At 44.4% G+C, this 23,306-nt stretch overlaps 1 protein-coding gene across 1 annotated transcript in view; it reads left to right on the plus strand.

Moving 5' to 3' along the window:
- Positions 1-2,392: 2,392 nt before the first annotated feature.
- Positions 2,393-23,306, plus strand: part of ENOX2 (ecto-NOX disulfide-thiol exchanger 2) — a 38,079-nt gene continuing 17,165 nt past the window's right edge. The window contains exons 1-5 of the mRNA XM_070952175.1: positions 2,393-2,479; positions 14,095-14,217; positions 16,883-17,014; positions 19,587-19,742; positions 21,647-21,853. Of these exons, the coding sequence (XP_070808276.1) occupies positions 2,413-2,479; positions 14,095-14,217; positions 16,883-17,014; positions 19,587-19,742; positions 21,647-21,853 (685 nt within the window). The 5' untranslated portion in view covers positions 2,393-2,412. The remainder of the gene's footprint in view (positions 2,480-14,094; positions 14,218-16,882; positions 17,015-19,586; positions 19,743-21,646; positions 21,854-23,306) is intronic.

The raw sequence follows: 23,306 nt of genomic DNA on the forward strand, positions 1-23,306 counted from the left end.
TTTTGAGTAGTTTGGAGAACCGGTAGTAAAAGTTCTGACTGGCCTTGCCCCCATCTATTCTCTCCCTTCCAATTCCCAGCTGATCGGAAGGAAATGGGGATTTTGCAGTAACCTTCCCCTGGATTGGGGAGGGAATGGAGATTTTACAGTATCCTTCCCCTGGAGTGGGGAGGGAATGGGGATTTTGCAGTATCCTTCCCCTGGAGTGGGGAGGGAATGGAGATTTTATAGTATCCTTCCCCTGCCATGCCCAAGCCACGCCCACCAAGCCATGCCACACCCACCAAGCCACACCCACAGAACTGGTAGTATAAAATTTTGAAACCCACCACTGGTATAAATACAGAATACATACAGAAATACATTTTGGAAATGGAGAGAGTAGTTTTTTACCCCCTGTGACAGTGTGTTCATTAAGGTTATTTGTCTGAAATGGCATAGGATCTCCTGCTTGAGCCAGCGCTGTCCGAAGACGTCTCTGTGCTCATGTGGCCAGCATGACGAAACGCCAAAGGCGCACGGAACGCTGTTACCTTCCCACCAAAGGGGGTCCCTATTTTTCTATTTGCATTTTTTTTCGTGCTTTCAAACTGCTAGGTTGGCAGAAGCTGGGACAAGTAACGGGACCTCACCCCGTTACACGGCACAAGGGATTCAAACCGCCGAATTGCCGACCTTTAACAAGCTCAGCGTCTTAGCCTCTGAGCCACCGCACCCCTTTACCTTTAACTTGTCTAGTTTCTCTTTAAAATGTGTTCCAAGTCTTTGATAATAGCTGTAATCCATCCTTCCTTGGCCACCTGGTGTATGCGACAATTCCCATCATCATCAGCCACTCAGAGTCGTTTCGCAGCGCGAGGGTTGGCATATAAATTTAATAAATAAATAGATACAAATTCTGCAGGGGAAAAAAAAAGGAGGAGGAACAGATCCGATGATATATTTCCACCTCTAATTCCGGAATGCCATCACTCTGCTAAATAAATAATTCCCTCAACACTGTCAAACTATTTACTAAGTCTGCACTACTATTAATCTTCTCATCGTTCCCACCACCCGTCTCCTTCCACTTATGACTGTATGACTGTAATTTTGTTGCTTGTATCCTTACGGTTTATACTGATATTGTTTCCTGATTGCTTATTTGTACCCTATGACTATCATTAAGTGTTGTATCTTATGATTCTTGATGAACGTATCTTTTCCTTTATTTACACTGAGAGCATATGCACCAAAGACAAATTCCTTGTGTGTCCAATCACACTTGGCCAATAAAGAATTCTATTCTTTCTTTCTTTCTTTCTTTCTTTCTTTCTTTCTTTCTTTCTTTCTTTCTTTCTTTCTTTCTTTCTTTCTATCTATCTATCTATCTATCTATCTATCTATCTATCTATCTATCTATCTATCTATCTCCTATATCTATTTATCTTTATGTTTGTTGTTTGTTATGTGTGTTGGACCTGGTCTTTGAGTGTTAAGTGAATTTCGTTGTATGGGTATACTGTGTATACACGTACAATGACAATAAAGTTGTTGTTGTTATTATTATTATCATCTCATCTCTCTCTATCTATCTATCCACTTTCTCTCTCTCTCATCCATCCATCTATCTATCTATCTATCTATCTATCTATCTATCTATCTATCTATCTGTGTAGATGATAACTGGCATACGGCCCTGGCCCCCTCCCCTATTCTATTCTATTCTATTCTATTCTATTCTATTCTATTCTATTCTATTCTATTCTATTCTATTCTATTCTATTCTATTCTATTCTATTCTCTATTCCCATTCTCTTCTCTTCCTCCTATTCTATTCTATTCTATTCTATTCTATTCTATTCTATTCTATTCTATTCTATTCTATTCTATTCCCATTCTCTTCTCTTCCTCCTATTCTATTCTATTCTATTCTATTCTATTCTATTCTATTCTATTCTATTCTATTCTATTCTATTCTATTCTGTCAAAACTCCCCAAGAAGTGAAGAAAGCACCTTTATCCTGCATTACCAGAGACTAAACAGTCACTTATCTGAAATGTTACAGGACAGTTTCTCCTGCTTGATCAGGGGGCTGGACTAGTCCCTTCCAGCTTTATTCTCTTCTAATCTGCCATTTATCCCTCCCTACCAAAAAAAAAAAAAAAAAGCACCATCTTCTCTTAAAAACTACATTGCCCAGAATTCCCGAGACAAAAAAAAAAAAAAGCGTCAAGGTGGCCACTCGACTTGGCCAATCAGCGAGGGCGGAGCAGAACCTTCTGACGCTTCCATCCTCTCGGCCACGCCCCTAGAGACCGGCCCACCAATAGGGGCGCGCGGAGGCTGCTTGGAGGCGGGGCTGAGGGAAGCGGGAGAGGCCCCGGCCAGCGGGGCGGGAGCTGCGGAGGAGCTTGCGGGCGAAGACCCCGATGTCTCTGGGGAGGAGCTGCGGACGGAAGCCGGTGGGGCTGGTCGGCGGACGCGTGGGAAGGCAAGGTGAGGGGGAAGGGAAGGGAAGGCCGTTCCAATGGCTCAAACCAGCCACCTCCACCCCCCTCCCCTCAGGCGCCCCGGGGGACTACAATCCCCATGGTCCCCAGCCAGATCTGGAGGAAGGGCGTGCTAGAGCCTTACAGGCTGGGAATGAAAGGACTTGCTTTCCCCCGGGGGGGGGGAGATGCCAGCCGTCCCCAATTGCATCGCATCCCTCTGTTGGCTGGGAAGCATGGGCTTTGTAGTCCCGGTGCATCCGGAAGGCGTGTCCAGGTGTGTTCCGTCTGGCTTTTTAATGCATTGATTGCAGCCTTTACCTGCTTCAACCGGGTCTGCATGGTTAACTTCCAGTGCATTTGGGGGGGGGGTTGCTGCAATTTTGGCACTTAAAAAAAAAAGGCAAAAGAATGAGATGGAGAGATCTGAATTCAGATCCTGGGACTCGAACCCAAGATTTATGTTCTCTCTTAGACTAGCTAGCCTGTTTCCTAAAATGCTGGGAATTGGGTGGCCTAGGAGGTCTTAATGTATTATTACGATGATTACGGTTGGTTGCATAGTCAAGCCAGATGTTCAGACCGGATTTGGCATTCCTGTCCACCTATGGGAGCCTTCCCAAAGACCTGGGATGTTTAAGAGAAAGTTGCAATTCAGCATCCCAGCAGAGATTTAGAGCGTTAACAGATTAAAGGGACCTTTGTAGGTCATCTAGTCCAACCCCCCACCCAAGCAGGAGACCCTACACCATTTCTGACAGATGGCAGTCCAGTCTCTTCTTTTTTTAATTTTTTTTTTATTTTTTATTTAAAAACATAAACATAAAATACAATATTTTAAGAATGAAGCATTGATCCGGTCAAGAATAAGTACAATCGCTTTCTCCTCTTTATTGAGCTCATTCCCAAATCTCCACCATTGCATCTTTCAAAATAAAAACCAAAACAATCTTTTTTCCCCACAATTATATCTTAATCTAAACATTTACCACTCTATTATATCACCACAATCTTTTTTTTTTTAAATTTGATTTATATGCTGCCCTTCTCCGGAGACTCAGGCCGGCTTACAATGCATTAAGCAATAGCCTTCATCCTTTTGTATATTTTATACAAAGTCAGCTTATTGCCCCCACAAACTGGGTCCTCAATTTACCCACCTTAGAAAGGATGGAAGGCTGAGTCAACCTTGAGCCTGGCGAGATTCGAACTTACAGTAATTGCAGGCAGCTGGTATTAATCACAATGCTATCAGTCTGCTGAGCCACCAGGCCCTTTCCTGGTGCACCCCCCCCCCCCCGCACGCTCCTGGCCTCCGTGCATGCATGGCAGAGACCCCAAAGACCAGCTGGCTGGCGGGAGGCATGCATGCCTGCGCAGCAGAGCTGAACTGGGGCGATGGCTCATGTGCCACCTCTGGCATGCGTGCCATAGGTTTGCCATCACGGCCCTATACCATTTCTGACAAGCGTCTTATCCAGCCTCTTCTTGAAAGCCTCCAGTGATGAAGCTCCCACAACTTCTGAAGGCAACTTCTGTTCCATTGATTGATTGTTCTCACTGTCAGAAAATTTCTCCTGATTTTTAGATTGAATTTCTCCTTTGATCAGTTTCCATCCATTGTTCCTTGTCTGGCCTTCGGGTGGCTTTGGAAAACAGCTTGACCCCCCCCCTCTCTGTGGCAGCCCCTCAAATATTGGAAGACTGCTATCCTGTCTCCCCTGGTCCTTCTCTTCACTAGGCTAGCCGTGCCCAGTTCCTGTTGTTTGATGTCTATGGAGATTCTCAGTCATTCAGGTCAAAGGGGCTCTTTTCAAGAGGCAACTGGACTTTCGGGTTTTTTCTTTGAAGACCTTTTGCTTCTCATCCAAGAAGCTTCTGAGCTGAAGAAGCTGCTTGGATGAGAAGCAAAATGTCTTCAAAGAAAAAACCAGAAAGTCCAGTTGCCTCTTGAAAAAGCACCTTTGGGACAGGTGTTGTTTGCAGGATGCAAGCTGTTTCATGTAAAGCTGCCTTTTTGCAATTGACTGATGGGGATGTTTGAAGCGCCGCGGCAAGAGTTTAAACAGTTTTTTGCCGCTCTGCCACCACCGAGAGCATCGGAAACCGCTTTCAGGCAGCTTGGCCTCAATTGCCAATCTTCCACCACCGAGCGGTTTACAAGGAGCGGATCAGTTCTAGCCGATCAGTTGGGAGGCTTCTTGGCTTCTCAATTTAAAGCTACGGTGTCTTGTTTTTCTTCTTCTTCTCTTCTTTGTCAAGTGAGCTCTGATTTTTTCCTTCTGGCCGATCAGCTGGGACTCGGGAGGCAGCGAATAGATTGGGGGCAGGGCCAGGCAGAGATAGTATTTACCGATTCTCCAAACTACTCAAAATTTCCACTACCGGTTCGCAAGAACCGGGGATAACCAGTAGCAACCCACCACTGAGTAGTGGCCAAAATTGTGGAAAGGTTTCCACAATTTTGGCCACGACTATATGCTACTACATTCTGAGCAAGTACGGTTTCCAAAAACTTTCATATGGAGCATGTTGTAGTAATTTTATGTAGATATAATCTGATTGGAATGTCAAGTTTGATATCCTGACCCTTTTTTGATGAGGTTTAACAATGCAGGATAAAACTCTAAACAGTATATAGTGTGAACGCTGAAACTTTGGTATTCTTGGCATGAGAATTAGATAGTTAAACCTGTTCCTATTTTAATCTGCGAAGAGTGCATGGCATCTCTCTGAAATCAGACTCCGAGGATGGGAAAGACTTTAATATTAAATGTGTTACCCTTAATCTTTGAACTCATTATCAGTATTAGGCTATACAAACATTTCTATGTAAGACCAGAGTTACCCAAAAATTAAATTATTGGGATTTTAAATTTGTTCAGCCAAATTATTTAATTCGTTTTATTTTATTTTAAATTTTGTATTTATATGTTTTATTCTATGGCTGTTCACCGCCCTGAGTCCTTCGGGAGTAGGGCGGTATATAAATTCAATAAAATAAATAAATAAAATAAAATAAATACATTTTACAAATAAATGAGTCTGGAACTTAGTTAAAACAATGGACAGTTGAGGAGAGTTTCTGATCCTCCCTTTTCTCTCTCTCTCTTTCCATTCCTTCCTCCCTCCCTTCCTTTTTTCTCTTTCCCTTCCTTTTCTCTCCTTCCTTCCTTCCTTCCTTCCTTTTCTTTCTTTCCTTCCTTCCTTCCTCCCTCCCTTCTCTCTCTCTCTCTCTTTCCCTTCCTTCCTCCCTCCCTCCTTCCCTCCCTCCCTTTTTCCTCTTTTCCTTCCTTCCTTTTCTCTCCTTCCTTCCTTCTTTCCTTCTTTCCTTTTCTTTCTCTCCTTCCTTCCTCCCTCCCTCCCTTTTCTCTCTCTCTCTCTCTCTTTCCCTTCCTTCTTCCTCCCTCCCTCCCCCTTCCTTTTCTCTCTCTCTCTCTCTCCTTCCTTCCTTCCTTCCTTCCTTCCTTCCTTCCTTCCTTCCTTCCTTCCTTCCTTCCTTCCTTCCTGTATTGATGCTGTTCAACACAGTGTAGTAAATGCTTCCTGTGCTTTTAATAAGCCACCCCAAATTCCAATACATGATAGCCGCAGGATAAGCAGGGTACAACTTTTTGAACTTTACATTGTGAATGCTGGTAGCAAAGAAAAAAAAAAAAAATAAACAGCTGTGCAACAGGTATTTCCTGCAACCACCCAAATCCCGTTTTCTAATTTATGCTAAACTTTGCGCATCTGTTGATCCGTAGAGCTGGATTTCTCGTGCCCGTTTTCCACTCCAGGGGTGTCCTTTTGGGGGGCGGCGGCGTGCAGAATCCCAGTTTTGAATGCTGAATTTGCACATTTTAAATTCGGTGAACTGAATATTGAATTTCACCCTGAGAAGGGGTGGGTCCTTCGGGCTGTCAAGCCGGGGTTTAACTTGTCTGTTAAAACGACTGCTTCCCAGATGACCGAGCGAGATCGGGGCTGGCCAGCTGCGGTTCTATCTTTCAGCAATTTTGAGGCCCGAAACCAAATCCTTTGCAGATTCACAGATGAGCATGCTGTTAATTGCATCGCCATCTGCTTTCTTGAGTGTCTTCTCCTCAATAGACCAGGACTCAAGTCTGCGAAGTATCACGGATTGGTAAAATGACAAGGACAGGTGCAGAACTGGGCAGCTGGTCAGTTTAAAAAAAAAAAAGTCTCCGGCCTCTTGCTCTTTAGCATCCTGGTGTTCCCAGTTGGCTGCTATCGTTGTGGCTTTATTGACGTTAAGCTCTCCTCTTGTTACTCTTATTCCTGGCGCTTGGGTTTTTTTCTTTAGAGAGACTTGTTGTGGGACCCGAGGGTTTGCAGTGTGGGACTTCCTGGATGATGTTTTGTGTGTCTGTTGAATATATTGCAAAATCTTCGCTGGGACTGAAGGGTTCGCTTGGCCCCATGTTTGTGGTGCAGTTCACAGGTAAGGGTGTGAATTCTGGAAGACGGTGAGATCGACAACTCAGGAAGTCTTTCTCGCTGAAAGGTTGGTTTTTCAGCAATACTTATCAAGGGCTGGCGATGTTAAAGCCACGTAAAAAAATCAGTATTCCACATAGGCCCTCGAGGGTAATGCTTAGTCTTTGATCCCTGATCTTTTATTCTCAGATTACATGCATTTTGCAAGGATGCCATTTAAAAGGTGACATTGTTAAATTAAATCTGCACTCGATTAAATTGGTAATTACGCCGTCCCGAAGGCAGAGTTCTCCTCTTTTAACTTTCTAAATCAGTCCTGGATTTACAGAGAGGGTTTTTATCTTCAAAAGAACGTTCTTAACTTCGTTTTTATTTTATTTTTTGTCATCGCCTTTTACATTTCCTGATTCTTTGTGCCTGGGAGATGTGTGTCAGCAAGGGATTTAAAATCCCTTTTACCTGTTTCTCGGCACTGATTGATGTTGGGTGGAAGATATTTCAAGATTGTGGCTTGAAGCGCAGGGAACCGAAGGAAGTAGGTAATTGGGGGGTTTTAAACTTTCAGTTTTCAACGATTGAGAAATAAATACCGTAAAAAGCTCGGCTTTCCTTAAATCACTCCTATTGAAAACTAAGCTCTGTATTTTATGCAGTAGGCCATGGAAATGCTCTATGACAAGACATATATCTTGTCTTCTACAAGGTATATCTTCTATAAGATATATCTCTGTAGAAGATATATAGTTATCTTACAGGGATCCGTAATTTGAAGGCTGATTCCATTCTTCACAAACTTGCTGTATGAATATGGTAGGATTTTTTTTCTCTGTGAAAATCTTCCGCTGAGTGTTTTGATGGCAGGCGATAAACCCTGTAGATTTACGGATTCTAAAGTATGTAGTTAAGAAGGGTGGGGTTTTTTTTTAGCTAGCTTCTACAGATTCAATCTAAGTCAATACTATATGTACTTCGATTAATTTAGAATTAGCATGATATGTGATACCAGTCGCTGTGGTTGGTAAATCATGACTTCTGGCTTAATTATGGGTTGCATCTAACTACCATAATTTGTTCAACAAACTATATTTAAACCCAAAAAGCGGAATTTATTTATTTATTTATTTATTAAATTTCTATACCGCCCTTCTCCAAATAGGACTCAGGGCGGTGCACAGCCAAGATAAAAACAAAGCATACAAAATTTAAGAACAATATTAAAATAATTAAATGTTTTGGCCGAAATTAAGATAACCCAATTTAAAATCAATTTAAAATTTAACTCAGGCCAGCCCAGCTTGTTGAAATAAATAGGTTTTCAGGGCCCGACGAAAAATCCGGAGGTCTGTTATTATACGTAACTCTGGGGGAAGGTTGTTCCAGAGGGTGGGCGCCGCCACAGAGAAGGCTCTCCCCCTGGGGGTCGCCAGCCGACATTGTCTGGCGGACGGCACCCTGAGGAGGCCCACTCTGTGCGAGCGTACTGGCCGGTGGGAGGCTATTGGTGGCAGAAGGCGGTCTCGTAAGTACCCTGGCCCTAAGCCATGGAGCGCTTTAAAGGTGGTCACCAACACGGAATGCCGTGTCAATTCCACCTTAGTCTGTAGACTATTCTTGTTCATTATAAGATCTTCTGGCTGAAAAACGTAGAGAGCAGCAAAGTGGTAATAGAAATCCAAAGAGCAGCCTGAGCGTAAATGTATATTTTTTTCTTAAGAACTATTTGAAAATGGTGGAAAGTCTTGTTCTGATGCACACAAGGTCTGAAAGATTTTGATAAATACTAAAAGAGTAAGGCTTTTCAAGGGAAATTGCAATAAGTAACGTTCCACTTCAGAAGGTTCTCTCCAGTAAAATACAAATCTCCCTAAATTTACTGGATTTTACTCCCACTTATCGCAAGTACATGATATCAGTTTTAGCTCTTGGCCAAGGAAAGAATGTAAGAAAGCTACGAAGGTGATATGACAAATGTTCCTTGCTGAAAATATTTTTAGAAGCACCAGTTATTCCGACTTGTCATTTATCACTGATTTATATTTTTTGCCTCAGGGAATATCAAATTTAGCTGTCAAAAAAATTGCTGAATTAGAGGCAGATGCCGTGTCGCACTACCATGCTGTGATTTAAGGTACAGCTCTTGCCTCCTGATTTGTGCTAAGAATACAATTCTCAGATGCCTGGACAGTACAGCCACCAACTGATCCAAGAAAAATTTCTTTTCCAGTTGGCTTTTACTGAGGGGAAAAAAAACCCTTAAGGGAAATTCATCCTTCTACCTCTCCCAATTTCTAAATATTCTAGTTCCGTGATGGCAAACCTATGGCACAGGTGGCACGCAGAGCCATATCTGTGGGCACGCGAGCGTTGCCCTAGCTTAGCTCCAGCACGCATGCACAAGCCGACCACCTGATTTTCGGCCTTCCAGGCCCACCGGAAGTCAGGAAATGGGCTGACTTCCCACTGGAAGTCAGGAAATGATGCAATGAATGCATCATTCCAGAGTAAGGACAACGTTGTGGGCAACGTTGGTGTTGTGGCCCATCAGCGGCCTGTGCAGCTAGTAGTTGATTCTGACAGCGAGGAGGCTGGTGTGGTGCTGTGCCAGCAGCCTGTGCAGCTGTCACTTGAGTCACACAATGAGGAGGCTGGAGAAGATGTGGTGCCAGAGGCGGGGATTCAGCCAGGGCCTTCAGAACCTCCAGAAGCTCCCTTAAGTGAAGAGGAAGTAGAGGAGGAGCCTCTTCTCGATGCACGGGCACGCAGAGCTGCCAAAAGGCAGGAGTGGCTACTCAGGAGGGGGTCTCCTCGAGAGTAAGGCTTGGGGCTAATTGGCCACTCCCTTAGCCTATTTAAGGAAGGATGATGACTGAGACAATTTGCAGGGAACAACTTGGTTCACTCTCCTTCGCGTCTGGATCTTAGTTCTCTTATCAGTTTCCTGCAAATTGCTTCTGGGCTTTCTGCCAACCATAGTAAGAATATTATTTATTCTTTGGATTCTTGTAGGCTGTTAAGAAAGTTAATTAACAGCCTTTGTTTGAAAAAGACTGATTTAATTTAGCAAACTAAGGTTTGTACAGACTTGGTGTGTGCTGCGTTGGTTACAAGTTGGGTCATTCATCCTAACCCCTCTCTGTTCTTTGTGAGAAAAGAGACAGTGGCTTCCTCCGTTCCGATTCCATACAGGAAGCAAAGGCTCCATTATTACAGTAAATGTTTATCATTCTGAAGTGCCTAAATCTTTCCAACCATTCCAGGCATGGCTGAGGTTCGTTACTGCTACTCTCTCTCGAGGGCTTCGGGATTAGTATGGTGTGACTTGACACCGTCCTGTAAGAATTCTGTCAGCAAGAGGCAGGTTTGTTTCGAAATGGGACTTGACAGCAGGGACCTCTCCACAGGAGATCATTTCAGTAGATCCCAGGGACTGATCGAGAATGGCAGCTGTCCTTGGAGGAACACCTGACGGCTGTAACCAGGGGGACCTTTTGTCAGGTTTGCCTGATCCGCCAGTTGCGGCCCTTTCTTGATCGGGATTCCCTGTGCACAGTCACTCATGCCCTCGTCACCTCTCGCCTTGACTACTGCAACGCTCTCTACATGGGGCTCCCCTTGAGGAGCACCCGGAGGCTCCAACGGGTCCAGAATGCAGCAGCGCGGGTAGTGACGGGAGCAGCCTGGCGCTCCCATGTAACACCGCTCCTGCGCGAGCTGCACTGGCTCCCAGTGGTCTTCCGGGTGCGCTTCAAGGTGTTGGTTATCACCTTTAAAGCGCTCCATGGCATAGGGCCTAGCTATCTTCGAGACCGCCTGCTGCCACCGACAATCTCCCATCGACCCGTGCGCTCCCACAGAGAGGGCCTCCTCGGGGTGCCATCAGCCAAACAGTGCAGGCTGGTGACCCCCAGGGGGAGGGCCTTCTCTGTGGGGGCACCTACCCTCTGGAATCAATTGCCTCCAGAGATAAGGAGAATCCAAGACCTCGGTGCCTTCCGCCGTGCCCTTAAAACCTTCCTTTTCCAGCAAGCCGGGCTGGCCTAATTTTTTAAGTGTTTTTAAGTGTTTTGTTTATTGTTTTTAATTAATGGGGCCAAATTTATATATGTATATTTTAACTGTATTTTAATATTTGTACTTGATGTTTTTACTTGGCTGTTCACCGCCCTGAGTCCTCAGGGAGAAGGGCGGTATACAAATTCAAAATAAAATAAAAAAAATAAAATAAAAAATAAAATGCCCATTTATCCAGACACCTCCTCTGGCATTGGTGGTCTCTGAGGTACAAGCTTCCTTAAGGAAGCGTTCTTGTAGCTTTCAAAGCTTTGCAGGATTGGCCAGGCTGTGGCCCTTAACGTCGTACATTGGCTAAGTTAGAGGTGTTGGAGATATCCAGTGGTGGGTTACTACCGGTTTGCCCCGGTTCGGGGCGAACCGGTAGCAGCAGTGGCGGGAGGCTCCACCACCTGCCCGGACGTCATCAAATATGATCTGTGCCTGCGCAGAAGCTTCTGTGCATGCGTAGAAGTGGTGCACACGCGAGCAAACCGGTAGCAAAGGTAAGTGAAACCCACCCCTGGAGATACCCCAAGTTCAAGTGCGATAAAAGTTCCAGAGTTCCATTTCAGGGGACTCGTGCAAAAGGCTGCAAGACCAAAGTGGACTTTTTTGCCCATTCATGAGTGAGTTCTTAAAACATTCAACAGGAACTAAACAAAGAGAATAACAAATTAACAAATGAGTTGGAAGGGACCTTGTAGGTCATCTAGTCCAACCCCCCACCCAAGCAGGAGACCCTACACCATTTCTGACAGATGGCAGTCCAGTCTGTTCTTGAAAGCTTCCAGTGATGAAGCTCCCACAACTTCCGAAGGCATGCGTGCCATAGGTTCGCCATCACGGCCCTATACCATTTCTGACAAGCGTCTTATCCAGCCTCTTCTTGAAAGCTTCCAGTGATGAAGCTCCCGCAATTTCTGAAGGCAACTTCTGTTCCACTGATTGATTGTTCTCACTGTCAGAAAAAATCTCCTTATTTCTAGATTGAATCTCTCCTTGTTCAGTTTCCATCCATTATTCCTTGTCTGGCCTTCGGATGCCTTGGAAAATAGCTTGACCCCTTCCTCTCTGTGGCAGCCTCTCAAATATTGGAAGACTGCTATCATGTCTCCCCTGGTCCTTCTCTTCACTAGACTAGCCAGTTCCTGCAATCGTTCTTCATATGTTTTAGCCTCCAGTCCCCTAATCTTCCTGGTTGCTCTTCTCTGCACTCTTTCTAGAGTCTCAACATCTTTTTTATAGTGTGGTGACCAAAACTGGATGCAGGATTCTAGGTGTGGTCTTACTAGGGCTTTATAGAGTGGTATTAGTACCTCCCTTGATCTTGATTGTATTCCTCTGTTAATGCAATTTACGATTGCATTATTTTAACCTTGGATTGAGCCGTGGAGTCCTTGGTGCTCTCTGAGCTTTCTTGCTTTCTTGCAGATGTTTCATTACCCACCAGGTAAACATCCTCATCACTAAAGAGCCCACACATCTGGAACCAGCTGGGTTCCCTGTTCCCATATTTGGGGATTGTCAGAGATGCTTCTAAAGGGATGCAGTGGCTCAGTGGCTACGATGCTGAGCTTGTCGATCGAAAGGTTGGCAGTTCAGCGATTCAAATCCCTAGTGCCGCGTAACGGGATGAGCTCCCGTTACTTGTCCCAGTTTCTGCCAACCTAGCAGTTCGACAGCATGTAAAAAATGCAAGTAGAAAAATAGGGAGCATCTTTGGTGGGAAGGTAACAGCGTTCCGTGCGCCTTCGGCTATGAGTCATGCTGGCCACATGACCACGGAGACGTCTTCGGACAGCGCTGGCTGTTCGGCTTTGAAACGGAGATGAGCACCGCCCCCTAGAGTCGGGAACGACTAGCACTTATGTGCGAGGGGAACCTTTACCTTTTAGAGATGTTTCTATAGCTGCTTCTGAAGATCTTTAGATCTGAAGGAAGTTTGTCTTCTCCGAGACAGCCACCAGATAATTGAATGCATCTTTACAGAGTAAGGACAGGCAATATTTTAGAGCAAAAGGCACACTTGAAATTCAGAGAGTGGGTGGTGGATATGTTCAGTCACAAGATTTGCACCTTGGAGTGAGACCGATGAGGGACCAAAGGAAATAGCTGTATGGTTAAGCTGGTATTTTGCTTCATAATATTTTGCTTTGTGGCTTTCTATTGACTTTATTTATCCTTTTAAGAAAGGCAGGTGGACAGCGAACCTGGGGGATACCAAGAGAGAGGTTGGGGAGAGGGGCTACTTACTATCATAAGGCAACTCATGCTAAAGGTACTGACTCGGAATATTTTGGGGCGCCAAGTGAAGTCTTGATGCTCCCAGATTTTTAAGGCCCTCTTTTTAGCCGTTTGATATTTTCTGTTTCTCAAATTATACAGCCTTCTTTGATTGTACAGTGTTTCCCTGAAAATAAGACCTCCCCTGATAATAAGCCCAATCGAGCTTTTGAGTGCATGCGCTAAAATAAGCCCTCCCTGAAAATAAGCCATCCCCGAAAATATTTAAACGCATGTGCATTTCCTCTGGTTAGGGTTAGGGAGACAGAGCTGGAAATCAGGTAAGACAGCAAGACGAGCCCCGTCTTGCTCCACATGCCCCCCAAAAAATAAGGCCTCCCCAAAAATAAGGCCAAGCACTTATTTTGAGGTTCAAAAAATATAAGACTTATATATAAGAGTCTTATTTTCGGGGAAACATGGGTATTGTTTTTCTCTTAACTGCTCTGCATAGAATTCTTCAGATGCTTTTGAATATTTTTATCGTTCTATGTAGGCTACGTGGAAAATAGTAGGAGCCTGAGTGGTGTAGGAGGCTAATGCCTCCTACTAAGGCAGCATTTAACATCCAGCTGCCTGCAATTACTGCGAGTTCAATTCTCACCAGGCTCAAGGTCGACTCAGCCTTCCATCCTTTCTAAGGTGGGTAAAATGAGGACCCGGTTTGTGGGGGCAATAAGCTGACTTTGTATAAAATATACAAAAGTATGAAGGCTATTGCTTAACGCATTGTAAGCCGCCCTGAGTCTCCGGAGAAGGGCGGCATATAAAAATAAATAAAAATAAAAATATAAATAAATAAATAAAAAATATTGCTAAGCCTATTTTTTCCATCTCTCTTAGGGCTAAACCAGCTGCCCTCTGACCTTGGTAGCAGTTACCCCCTGCCACCCAACAGCAGGGCAGGATTTGCTGAAAATGGAGAGAAGAGAAGCCAGAAGCAGAAGAGAATTAATCTGCTGCCAGGTAAACTGGTAAATTGGGCTGCCTGTTTGGGGGAATATAGAAAATGAACTGAACTTGTTCCTTGGAGGGATTTGATAGCGAAGTGGGGAGATCTAAGGAACACAACCAACACCCTTCTCAGAATTGGGAGCAGGGGGAAATCTTGGTATTTCTAGCTCATTTGCTGCCTGAATTCTGAGATTTCTGTTGCTGCTCATCCGTTAGGTAGAAGTCAGCAAGGTAAAACTTTGTCCATGCTTGAGTCTGTATACCTGGGTTTATTTGGATTAGTCAGTTTGATCAGCTGAGTAAAATCGAAGGATTTGTGATCCTACCCCTCCTTTGGAAAGACCCTCAAAGTGCTACAGAGAGCAGCTACTGTTGGTGCCATGAAGTAGGAAAGGAGAAAGTAGGAAAGGAGAAATAGAAGAAACTGTAATTGTCTAATAAATTGCCTCCAGAAATCTTGGGTGCTCCATTACTGGAGGTTTTTAAGAAACGACTGGACAGTCACTTGTCTGAGATGGTATAGGCTGGACTAGAAGACCTTCCAAGGTCCCTTCCGGCTCTGTTCTATTCTAAAGTATCCTAAGCTGATATCAAGTTGGCTGCTACAGAAGAGTTGATTGGAGAAGACAGTTCCTTGGTGGTTCAGAATAGGTTTGTGCTACATATCTGATCTTGCATATATTAACCGCAACTAGAATTGTATTTGCGCAATAATGGAAAAATGATGAGATTCCGTCTGAGGGGAATGTAAATAAGAAAATATTAGAATGCGCAGAAATGGATAGACTAACGCTTACTATTAAGGATAAAGAAGAAACTAAATATTTTTTTGGTATGGGACATATTTTATCAATGGCTGGACAACAGAAACAGAAGTTAGAAAGGAGGCGATATAAAAAGAGGAAATGCTAAAGTGGAGAGTTGTTAAAGAAGACGATGTTAAGTGTAAAGTATTAATGTTATTATATTATTATATTATCAATAGTATGGTGATGAATACCACAGCAAATATGTGTATTACGACTGTTTAAACATAACTGTACCCAGGCCACGCTGTTTGATGGAAATTGAATCTTATATAAATAGAACAAATAAAACATTAAAAAAAAAGAAGAATGGGTTTGTGCAGTTCTCCAAGGAGATGTGTTCTTATGGCCGGATGGAAGCAGGAGTCCAAAAATAATCAGAAGATCACTGGAGTTTCCTTTGTGTAGTAGCCCTTTAGGATGTTAAATGTATGGGCCAGAGTGTTGTGGTCCGCCAGCAGCCTGTGCAGCTGGCAGCAGAGTCGGACAGTGAGGAGACTGGGGAGGAACATGGGCCAGTCCTGGAGTCTGGGGAAGGCTCAGACGAGGGCTCTGCGTCGGAGGCAGAGATGGGGCCAGGGTCATCTGGGAGTTATGTGCGGACTCCGCAGCCTCCAGAGTCGGACATCAGAGAGGCAGAGGAACAGGGGGAGCCTGTTCCTAGTGCACGCATGCACAGAACTGCCAGAAGGCAAGAACAGTTAAAACAAAAGGGACGACTCAGGAGTAAGACTTGGAGATGATTGGTCCCTCCCATAAAACATAAAGGAAGAGCACATGGGCCTTTGCAGGAAGCAACGTTGTGGATGGTGTCGGTTTGTACTTTGAAGCTCTGTTTTTGACACTGTGTTTCCGTGTGGCCTTGCCAAGATAATTGCCAATTAAGTCTTTGGCAGCGTGTCAAAGAAGATAAAGGTGGGTGTTTACCAGCCTTATCCCGAAGGACTGTGGCAGACATCTGTTGGACTATTTATACACTCTTGGTGATTCAGCACGTGCTGTGAATGAAAGGAATTCACAGCCGTTAAAATTAAAAAAAAGGGGGTTTGGGATTAATTGTGTGCTTTTTACTATATCAAGAAGCCTAGGTCAGAACACAAGAGATCTGGAGGGCAAACCCTGACCTGATGTAGCCCTGAGCAAAGTTTCAAGTCCTCAATGTTTTCTCTTCACTGTTAAACAAGACGAGAGCCATGCTAAGAATAAGGGGAAGAAACAGAAAAACATTTTCCTGACGAAGGCAAGAAATTTGTACTGTTGTCTTGTGGTTGAATGACGCCACAGCAACTGTCTCCCTTCCCGTCCCTTGATGAGTTTGAATTTAGGTTACCGTGGGACGGAGATGTTCTTACTCTGTTCTTAATCTGGGTCTGTTTTTCTGATCAGGAATTTGGCAAGCAAGAACCCTTCTTTAAGGGAATTTTGCCAAATGGCTTCCTGGGTGCAAATAACACATGGCACCACACCACCATGGCCTGCGTTTTAAGGGGTTGTGCGCCTGCCAATCAGCGGATCATTAGAAGCAATGAGGTGCCCGCACTTCTGTTTATTTTGTAAACATCTATTTTGAGCTCGAAACCTTGACACCTTGAGTTCTGGCGTTGCGAAGACCACGTCCTTATTCGAGGCAGGGGGGTCGTATATTTTCCATTGAGATCTCGGCGTAAAGGACTTCGAATCTCTTGTTACATCCTGTTCTGTAATTGGAGTTCGCTCCTACTCTTTATCCAAATAATGTTTTTTTCTCTGGCTCCCATCGCATATCCTCCCCCAAAGAAAGATACCAGTTAAAAAAAAAAAAGATCTTCCTTCATCTTCAGTAGGTTCAAAAGCACGTTGGATCCTTTTGCTAATTGTGACCTTCTCTGCAGACAACATCCAAACTCTGAATCTTGACTCTTCTCCGATGGACTTGGGCATGTCTGACCCAACAGCCTGGACCACCGCGATGAATAATTTAGGGATGGCTCCAATGGGAATGACAGCAGATCCCCCTTTACCTAGTAAGTACACCCCTGATCCAGAAGAGTGCAAATGGGTGAAATACAGGGATGGGCTGCTGGGAGTTTGCAGGGGTTCGGGAGAACCTCTAGCTAAGATTCTGTGCAGTTTAGAGAACCCCCAAATCCCACTCCTGGCTGGCCCCAGCCACCCTGCCCCTCCCAGGAGTCCCCACGCGGCCCGTTTTGGATGCAGGTAAGTTCAGGGCGTGCGTGGAGACTCGGGGAGGGCAGAAAACGGGCCTACTGGAAGTTCGGGAAGGCCGGGAACGGGTTTGCTTCTGGCATCCAGAGGGCCTCTGGAGCCTGGGGAGGCCGTTTTCGCCCTCTCAGAGGCTCGAGGAAAGCCTCTGGAGCCTGGGGAGGGCAAAAAGCTCCCCTGCATGGTGGCTGACTAGGCCACGCCCACCCAGCAACGGGGCAGAGAACCCCTTGCTAAAATTTTTGAAGCCCATCCCTGGTCAAGTAACGTCGTTCTTAGAGAATTGAATACACCCCAAATGAGAATTCTGCCCTGAAAGATGTAACCTTCCCTTCTCCATGAAAAATAAATACTTTTACTTTTATTTTTATAATACCCCAAAAAAATATACCAAAGGGAATATATATTTTATACTACATGTCTTGACAGCAGCAAGAATTGTATTCGCACAACACTGGAAGAATGAGGACACTCCTACAGATGAAAATAGAAAAATACTAGAATGTGCAGAAATGGATAGGTTAACATTAAAGATTAAGGACAAAGAAGACACAGAATATTTTTTTAACATGGGATTTGTTTTATCAATGGAGGTAGAAATTAGAAGTTGGAAGATTATTACTAGATATAAGCGAATAATATTATTATTACTATTATTATGTACAAGTAAATTGACCCAGACAATACACTGTTTACTAAGCACTTATGTATGTTAAAAAAAATTGTATAAATAAAATTAAGTAAAAATGAAAATAAATACCTTTGTGCTGTTATGCTGCAGACGCACTGGTGATACTCCTCATCTCCTACTCCCCATCTCATATTAATAAGGAAAATAAGTAAAAATGAGTTATTTAGACACATACAAATTGTTCTCTTATTTTTTTTCCTACTTAGTTTCACTGCAACCCGTGACTTGGCTCAGTGGTTCAAGTTATGATGGGCTATTTATATGCACAAGCAGTTTTTTGTGCTTGGTTTCTTGGTGGCAGAACTTTCAACTATCAAGAATCCCAGGGATTCTTATCGTAATCAATTTTTGTAATACAGATTCTAATTGGAGGGTATTGAAAATGGTGATTTGGGGAGTACCGTATTTTGATGTGCAAAAGGCTATTGTACTCCACCCAGTTTGAGCTGAAGTTTGCTTTCTTCTCTTCTTTCAAGTGGACTGGGGTTCTTGCTGCCTGGAAGTCATCTTTTCAAAGGCTTCAGAGGCTTTCTTGGAGCTTGGGGAGGGCGAAAACAACCTCCCCCACCCGCCTGGAGGCCCTCCGGAGGCCCAAAGTGGCCCATTTCCCAACTTCCGGTGGGCCCGGAAGGCCCGTTTTTCACCCTCCCCAGGCTCCAGATGCTTTCTTGGAGCCTGGGGAGGGCAAAAACCGCCTCCCCCACACCCCGGAGGCCCTCCGGAGGCTGGAAACGGCCTGTTTCCCAACTTCCCATGGGCCCGGAAGGCTAAAAAATCAGCTGGCTGGTGCACACATGCATGTTGGAGCTGAGCTAGGACAACGCTCGCGTGCTCCGTGTGCCACCTGTGGCACATGTGTTATAGGTTCGTCATCACGGGTATAGAATCATTAAATAAAGGATGCCGAAGGAGGGACAAAATGAAATGTGAATGACAAAAAGTAAATTGAATTGTTGGGAGTGGTGCAGTGGCCTAGAGGTGGAGCTCTCACCTCTCTGGGAAATACTGAAAATATATCTGCTGAACAAAACTCTGCATTGGCGACAGGAAGGGCATCCGGCCAACACACTGCTAGCTCCATTCAGTTGCCCAGACTCCGCCCTGCATAGCAACCTTATGGGGTGGAGCTAGAGGTGGAGCTCTCACCTCTCTGGGAAATACTGAAAATATATCTGCTGAACAAAACTCTGCATTGGCGACAGGAAGGGCATCCGGCCAAACACTCTGCTAGCTTCAGTTGCCCAGACTCCGCCCTGCATAGCAACCTTATGGGGTTGTTAAAAAAAGAAGATGATGATGATGGTGAATTAAATTGAATTGTTGAATTGTCCCGGGGTGAGTTGGCTGCAGCGAGTTGTCCCGTTCTGGTGTTCAGCATGTTGGCATCCTTCAGCTTTCATTTTAGCCACACAGCAGGAAGAAAGGATGGAGGGCAACTTGAGAAGTGACGAGGCAAGCTGTGGATGCTTCCTCTTCCAGATCTCCTACTCTTCCCAAACCAAAAGAGCCCGTTTCGTGAGATGGATTCCATGCTGACAAACAAGCTCAACTTTTCTAAGCGCGTCGCCTTAGGAATCTCTCACAATCTTGGGCCTCTTGATTCGTAACGGGTGCGTAAATCCATTTGGAATCTTTATTGGGATTCTTGTGCGCTTAATGTCTGAGATCTTTATGTCTTTCAGACTTCGACCCGGCCCTTGGAATGATGACGGGCATCCCGCCGATTAATCCACTGATGCCTGGCTTGGGAATCGTGCCACCGCCCATACTGTCCGATATGCCGATGGCCAAGGAGATTGTTCACTGCAAAAGCTGCACGCTCTTTCCACCTAACCCTAGTGAGCCTTGCCTGAATGCTTGTGACCACCCTGGAGGGTTGCGGGAAATCCTTGGAATTAGGAAATCACCCACTGCTGTTGCCTGGGTCTAACGGTAGATCAAGGGGAGGCTTGCGGTGTTGCAGAGATCTGGTTTCAGAAATCTTTGAAGGAGGTGGGAGGTGATAGAATCAAGTTGACCAGCTGCAGGCATGGGAAATTTTTTTTAATGTACACCTTTGTTTTTTTAATAAAAGCCTGTTTACCTGCCCTGTCCTGTATATTAAGGGCTGAAGGGCTTGAAATAAAACCAGTGTTAATCTGGGTGCTGCAATTGTGACCTTTAAGTATGTCAAAATGATGCTTTGCCACACTGACAGTTGCTTAGCTTGCAAAATGTTGTGGACAAAGAGGAACTTAAAAGTACGTGTAAAAAAAAAATAGCCATGTTGTAACATTTAGGTTGGAGGAATGGACCACTGGCTCTGCTGCTATGCTCAATGGCAGAATCTTGAAAGTCTTGTTAGAATAGAATAGAATAGAATAGAATAGAATAGAATAGAATAGAATAGAATAGAATAGAATAGAATAGAATAGAATAGAATAGAATAGAATTCTTTATTGGCCAAATGTGATTGGACACACAAGGAATTTGTCTTGGTGCATATACTCTCAGTGTACATAAAAGATATATTCGTCAAGAATCATAAGGTACAACACTTAATGATAGTCATGGGGAACAAATAAGCAATCAAAACATATTAGAAAATTATCAATATAAATTGTAAGGATACAGCAACAAGTTACAGTCATATAGTCATAAGTGGGAGGAGATGGGTGATAGGAATGATGAGAAGATTAATAGTAATGCAGACTTAGTGAATAGTTTGACAGTCTTGAGGGAATTATTTGTTTAGCAGAGTGATGGCGTTCGGGAAAAAACTGTCCTTGTGTCTAGTTGTTCTGGTGTGCAGTGCTCTATAGCATCGTTTTGAAGGTAGGAATTGAAACAGTTTATGTCCAGGATGTGAAGGGTCTGTAAATATTTTCACAGCCCTTTTTTTGACTGGTGCAGTATACAGGTCCTCAATGGAAGGCAGGTTGGTAGCAATTGTTTTTTCTGCAGATCTAATTATCCTCTGAAGTCTGTGTCTGTCTTGTTGGGTTGCAGAGCCAAACCAGACAGTTATGGAGGTGCAGATGACAGACTCAGTGATGACATTGTTTTTGTGGTTTTAAGGTATATAATGAAATGTTGAATAATGGGAGGTGGCCAATCGGCCTCAAGCCGTCCCTTTTGACTGCTTGTCCAATTGACCCTCATTTCAACGTGATGTAAGTGCCTACAGGAAAGGCTTTGTTTGCTATGCTTTAAATTCTAATACACCTCTGGATCCTAAGTGAGATGCTTTATGGTGCGCTGTCTGTTCAATTGTTATTAAGTGCAGCTATGCTCAATAATTGAAGGACGCGGTGGCTCAGTGGCTAAGACACTGAGCTTGTCAATCAGAAGGTCGGCAGTTCAGCAGTTCGAATCCCTAGTGCCGCGTAACGGGGTGAGCTCCCGTTATTTGTCCCAGCTTCTGCCAACCTAGCAGTTTGAAAGCACATAAAAAAAGCAAGTAGAAAAACAGGGACCACCTTTGGTAGGAAGGTAACAGCGTCCCGTGCGCCTTTAGCATTTAGTCATGCCGGCCACATGACCACGGAGACATTGTTGGACAGCGCTGGCTCTTCGGCTTTGAAATGGAGATGAGCACCACCCCCTAGAGTCGGGAACGATTAGCACCTATGTGCGAGGAGAACCTTTATCTTTTATTCTCAATAATTAGGTGTTTTTTTTTCCCCTGACAGTTGTTATCTGTTTGTAAATGACCACCTTGATTACCTTTTGCTCATGGAAAGTTTTCCTCTTGTATTTCTAGATCTTCCTCCTCCCACGACAAGGGAGAGGCCTCCTGGGTGCAAGACGGTGTTTGTTGGAGGGCTGCCAGAAAATGCGACGGAAGAGACCATCGTGGAGATTTTTGAGAAGTGCGGAGAGATCATAGCTCTTCGGAAGAGTAAAAAACACTTCTGCCATATCCGTTTTGCTGAGGAATATATGGTGGATAAAGCAGTTTATCTGTCAGGTGGTTATTTATTGTCTGCACTTTAGGTTGTTCAGAGAAGGAACAACCTTAGTTTATAATTTAGGTATTTAGAATTGCATTGGCCAGAAGCTGCCATGTCAGCTAGCTGGCATTTCCCAACTGCGCACTTACTGTATTTTTCGGAGTATAAAACGCACCTTTTTCCCCCAAAAAAGAGGATGAAAATCTGGGTGCATCTTATACTCTGAATGTAGCCCTGCCCAGCCTCTCAAATGGAGGTTTCAGAGGCTGAAAAAAAGCCTTAGAAATGAAGCTTCAAAAAAAAAAAAGCCTCCAAACAGAGCTTCAGAAAAAAAGCCTCTGAAAGGAAGCTTCAGAAAAAAAGCCTCTGAAACAGAGGTTCAGAAAAAAAGCCTCTGAAAGTAAGTTTCAGGGGCTTTTTTTTGAAGCTCTGTTTCGGAGGCTTTCAGAGGCAGAAAAAAAAGCAAGGCACAGAGCTCACAACCAACGAACCTGTTGATAAAATTCACCTCTGGGAACAGCTGATTGGGGGTATTCCAAGAGGCCCATCCACCCACCAATCAGCTTTTTTCTTATTTTCCTCCCCAAAAACTATGGTGCGTCTTATACTCCAAAAAATACAGTATATTTTTTCTGATCCCAACTGTATAAATAAGAAATAGTTTCATAGTAACATTCTTTTCTAAATCGGGATGTTCATGCAGCTATTCCATCTTTCCTGCCTTAGTATCTTTCGGAGGGAAAGGGACAACGTTTGTAGAAAAACCACAGTAAACCTACAAAAACTGTAGGTAAATTCTGTGAATAATTGTGCAGCTGGACAACAGACAGCTCTCGGGAAGCGTCTGGCCAAAAGTATGTTATATAGATGATTGTGAAACTCGGATTTGGATGAAACTTAACATAAATATAAACACGAAATGAAGCGAGGTCAGACAGTATTTCATGTGGCTATGATGCGGAGCCATATCTGTGGGCATGCAAGCATTGCCCTAGCTCAGCTCCAGGACGCATGCACGCATTGGCCAGCTGATTTTTGGGCTTCCAGGCCCACCGGAAGTCAGGAAACGGGACATTTCTGGCCTCCGGGAAGGGGGTTGTGGGAGGCCGTTTTTGCCCTCCCCAGGCTCCAAGAATGTGTCTGGAGCCTGGAGAGGGTGAAAAACGGGCCTTCTGGGCCCACCGGAAGTTGGGAAACCGGCCGCTTCCGGCCTCCGGAGAGCCTCCAAGCGGGTGGGGGAGGCCGTTTTCGCCCTCCCCAGGCTCCAAGAAAGTCTCTAGAGCAGTGGTTCTCAACCTTGCTAATGCTGCGACCCTTTAATACAGTTCCTCATGTTGTGGTGACCCCCAACAATAAAATTATTCCTAAAACCATTGAAAATATGTGTTCTCCAATGGTCTTAGGCGACCCTTGTGAAAGGGTCATTCGACCCCCAAAGGGGTCCCGACCCACAGGTTGAGAACCACTGCT

The sequence above is a fragment of the Pituophis catenifer genome, unplaced genomic scaffold (genome assembly GCF_029215685.1).
Source record: "Pituophis catenifer annectens isolate HBS135680 unplaced genomic scaffold, rPitCat1.0.hap2 SCAF_11, whole genome shotgun sequence".
In the NCBI taxonomy this organism is placed as follows: domain Eukaryota; kingdom Metazoa; phylum Chordata; class Lepidosauria; order Squamata; family Colubridae; genus Pituophis; species Pituophis catenifer.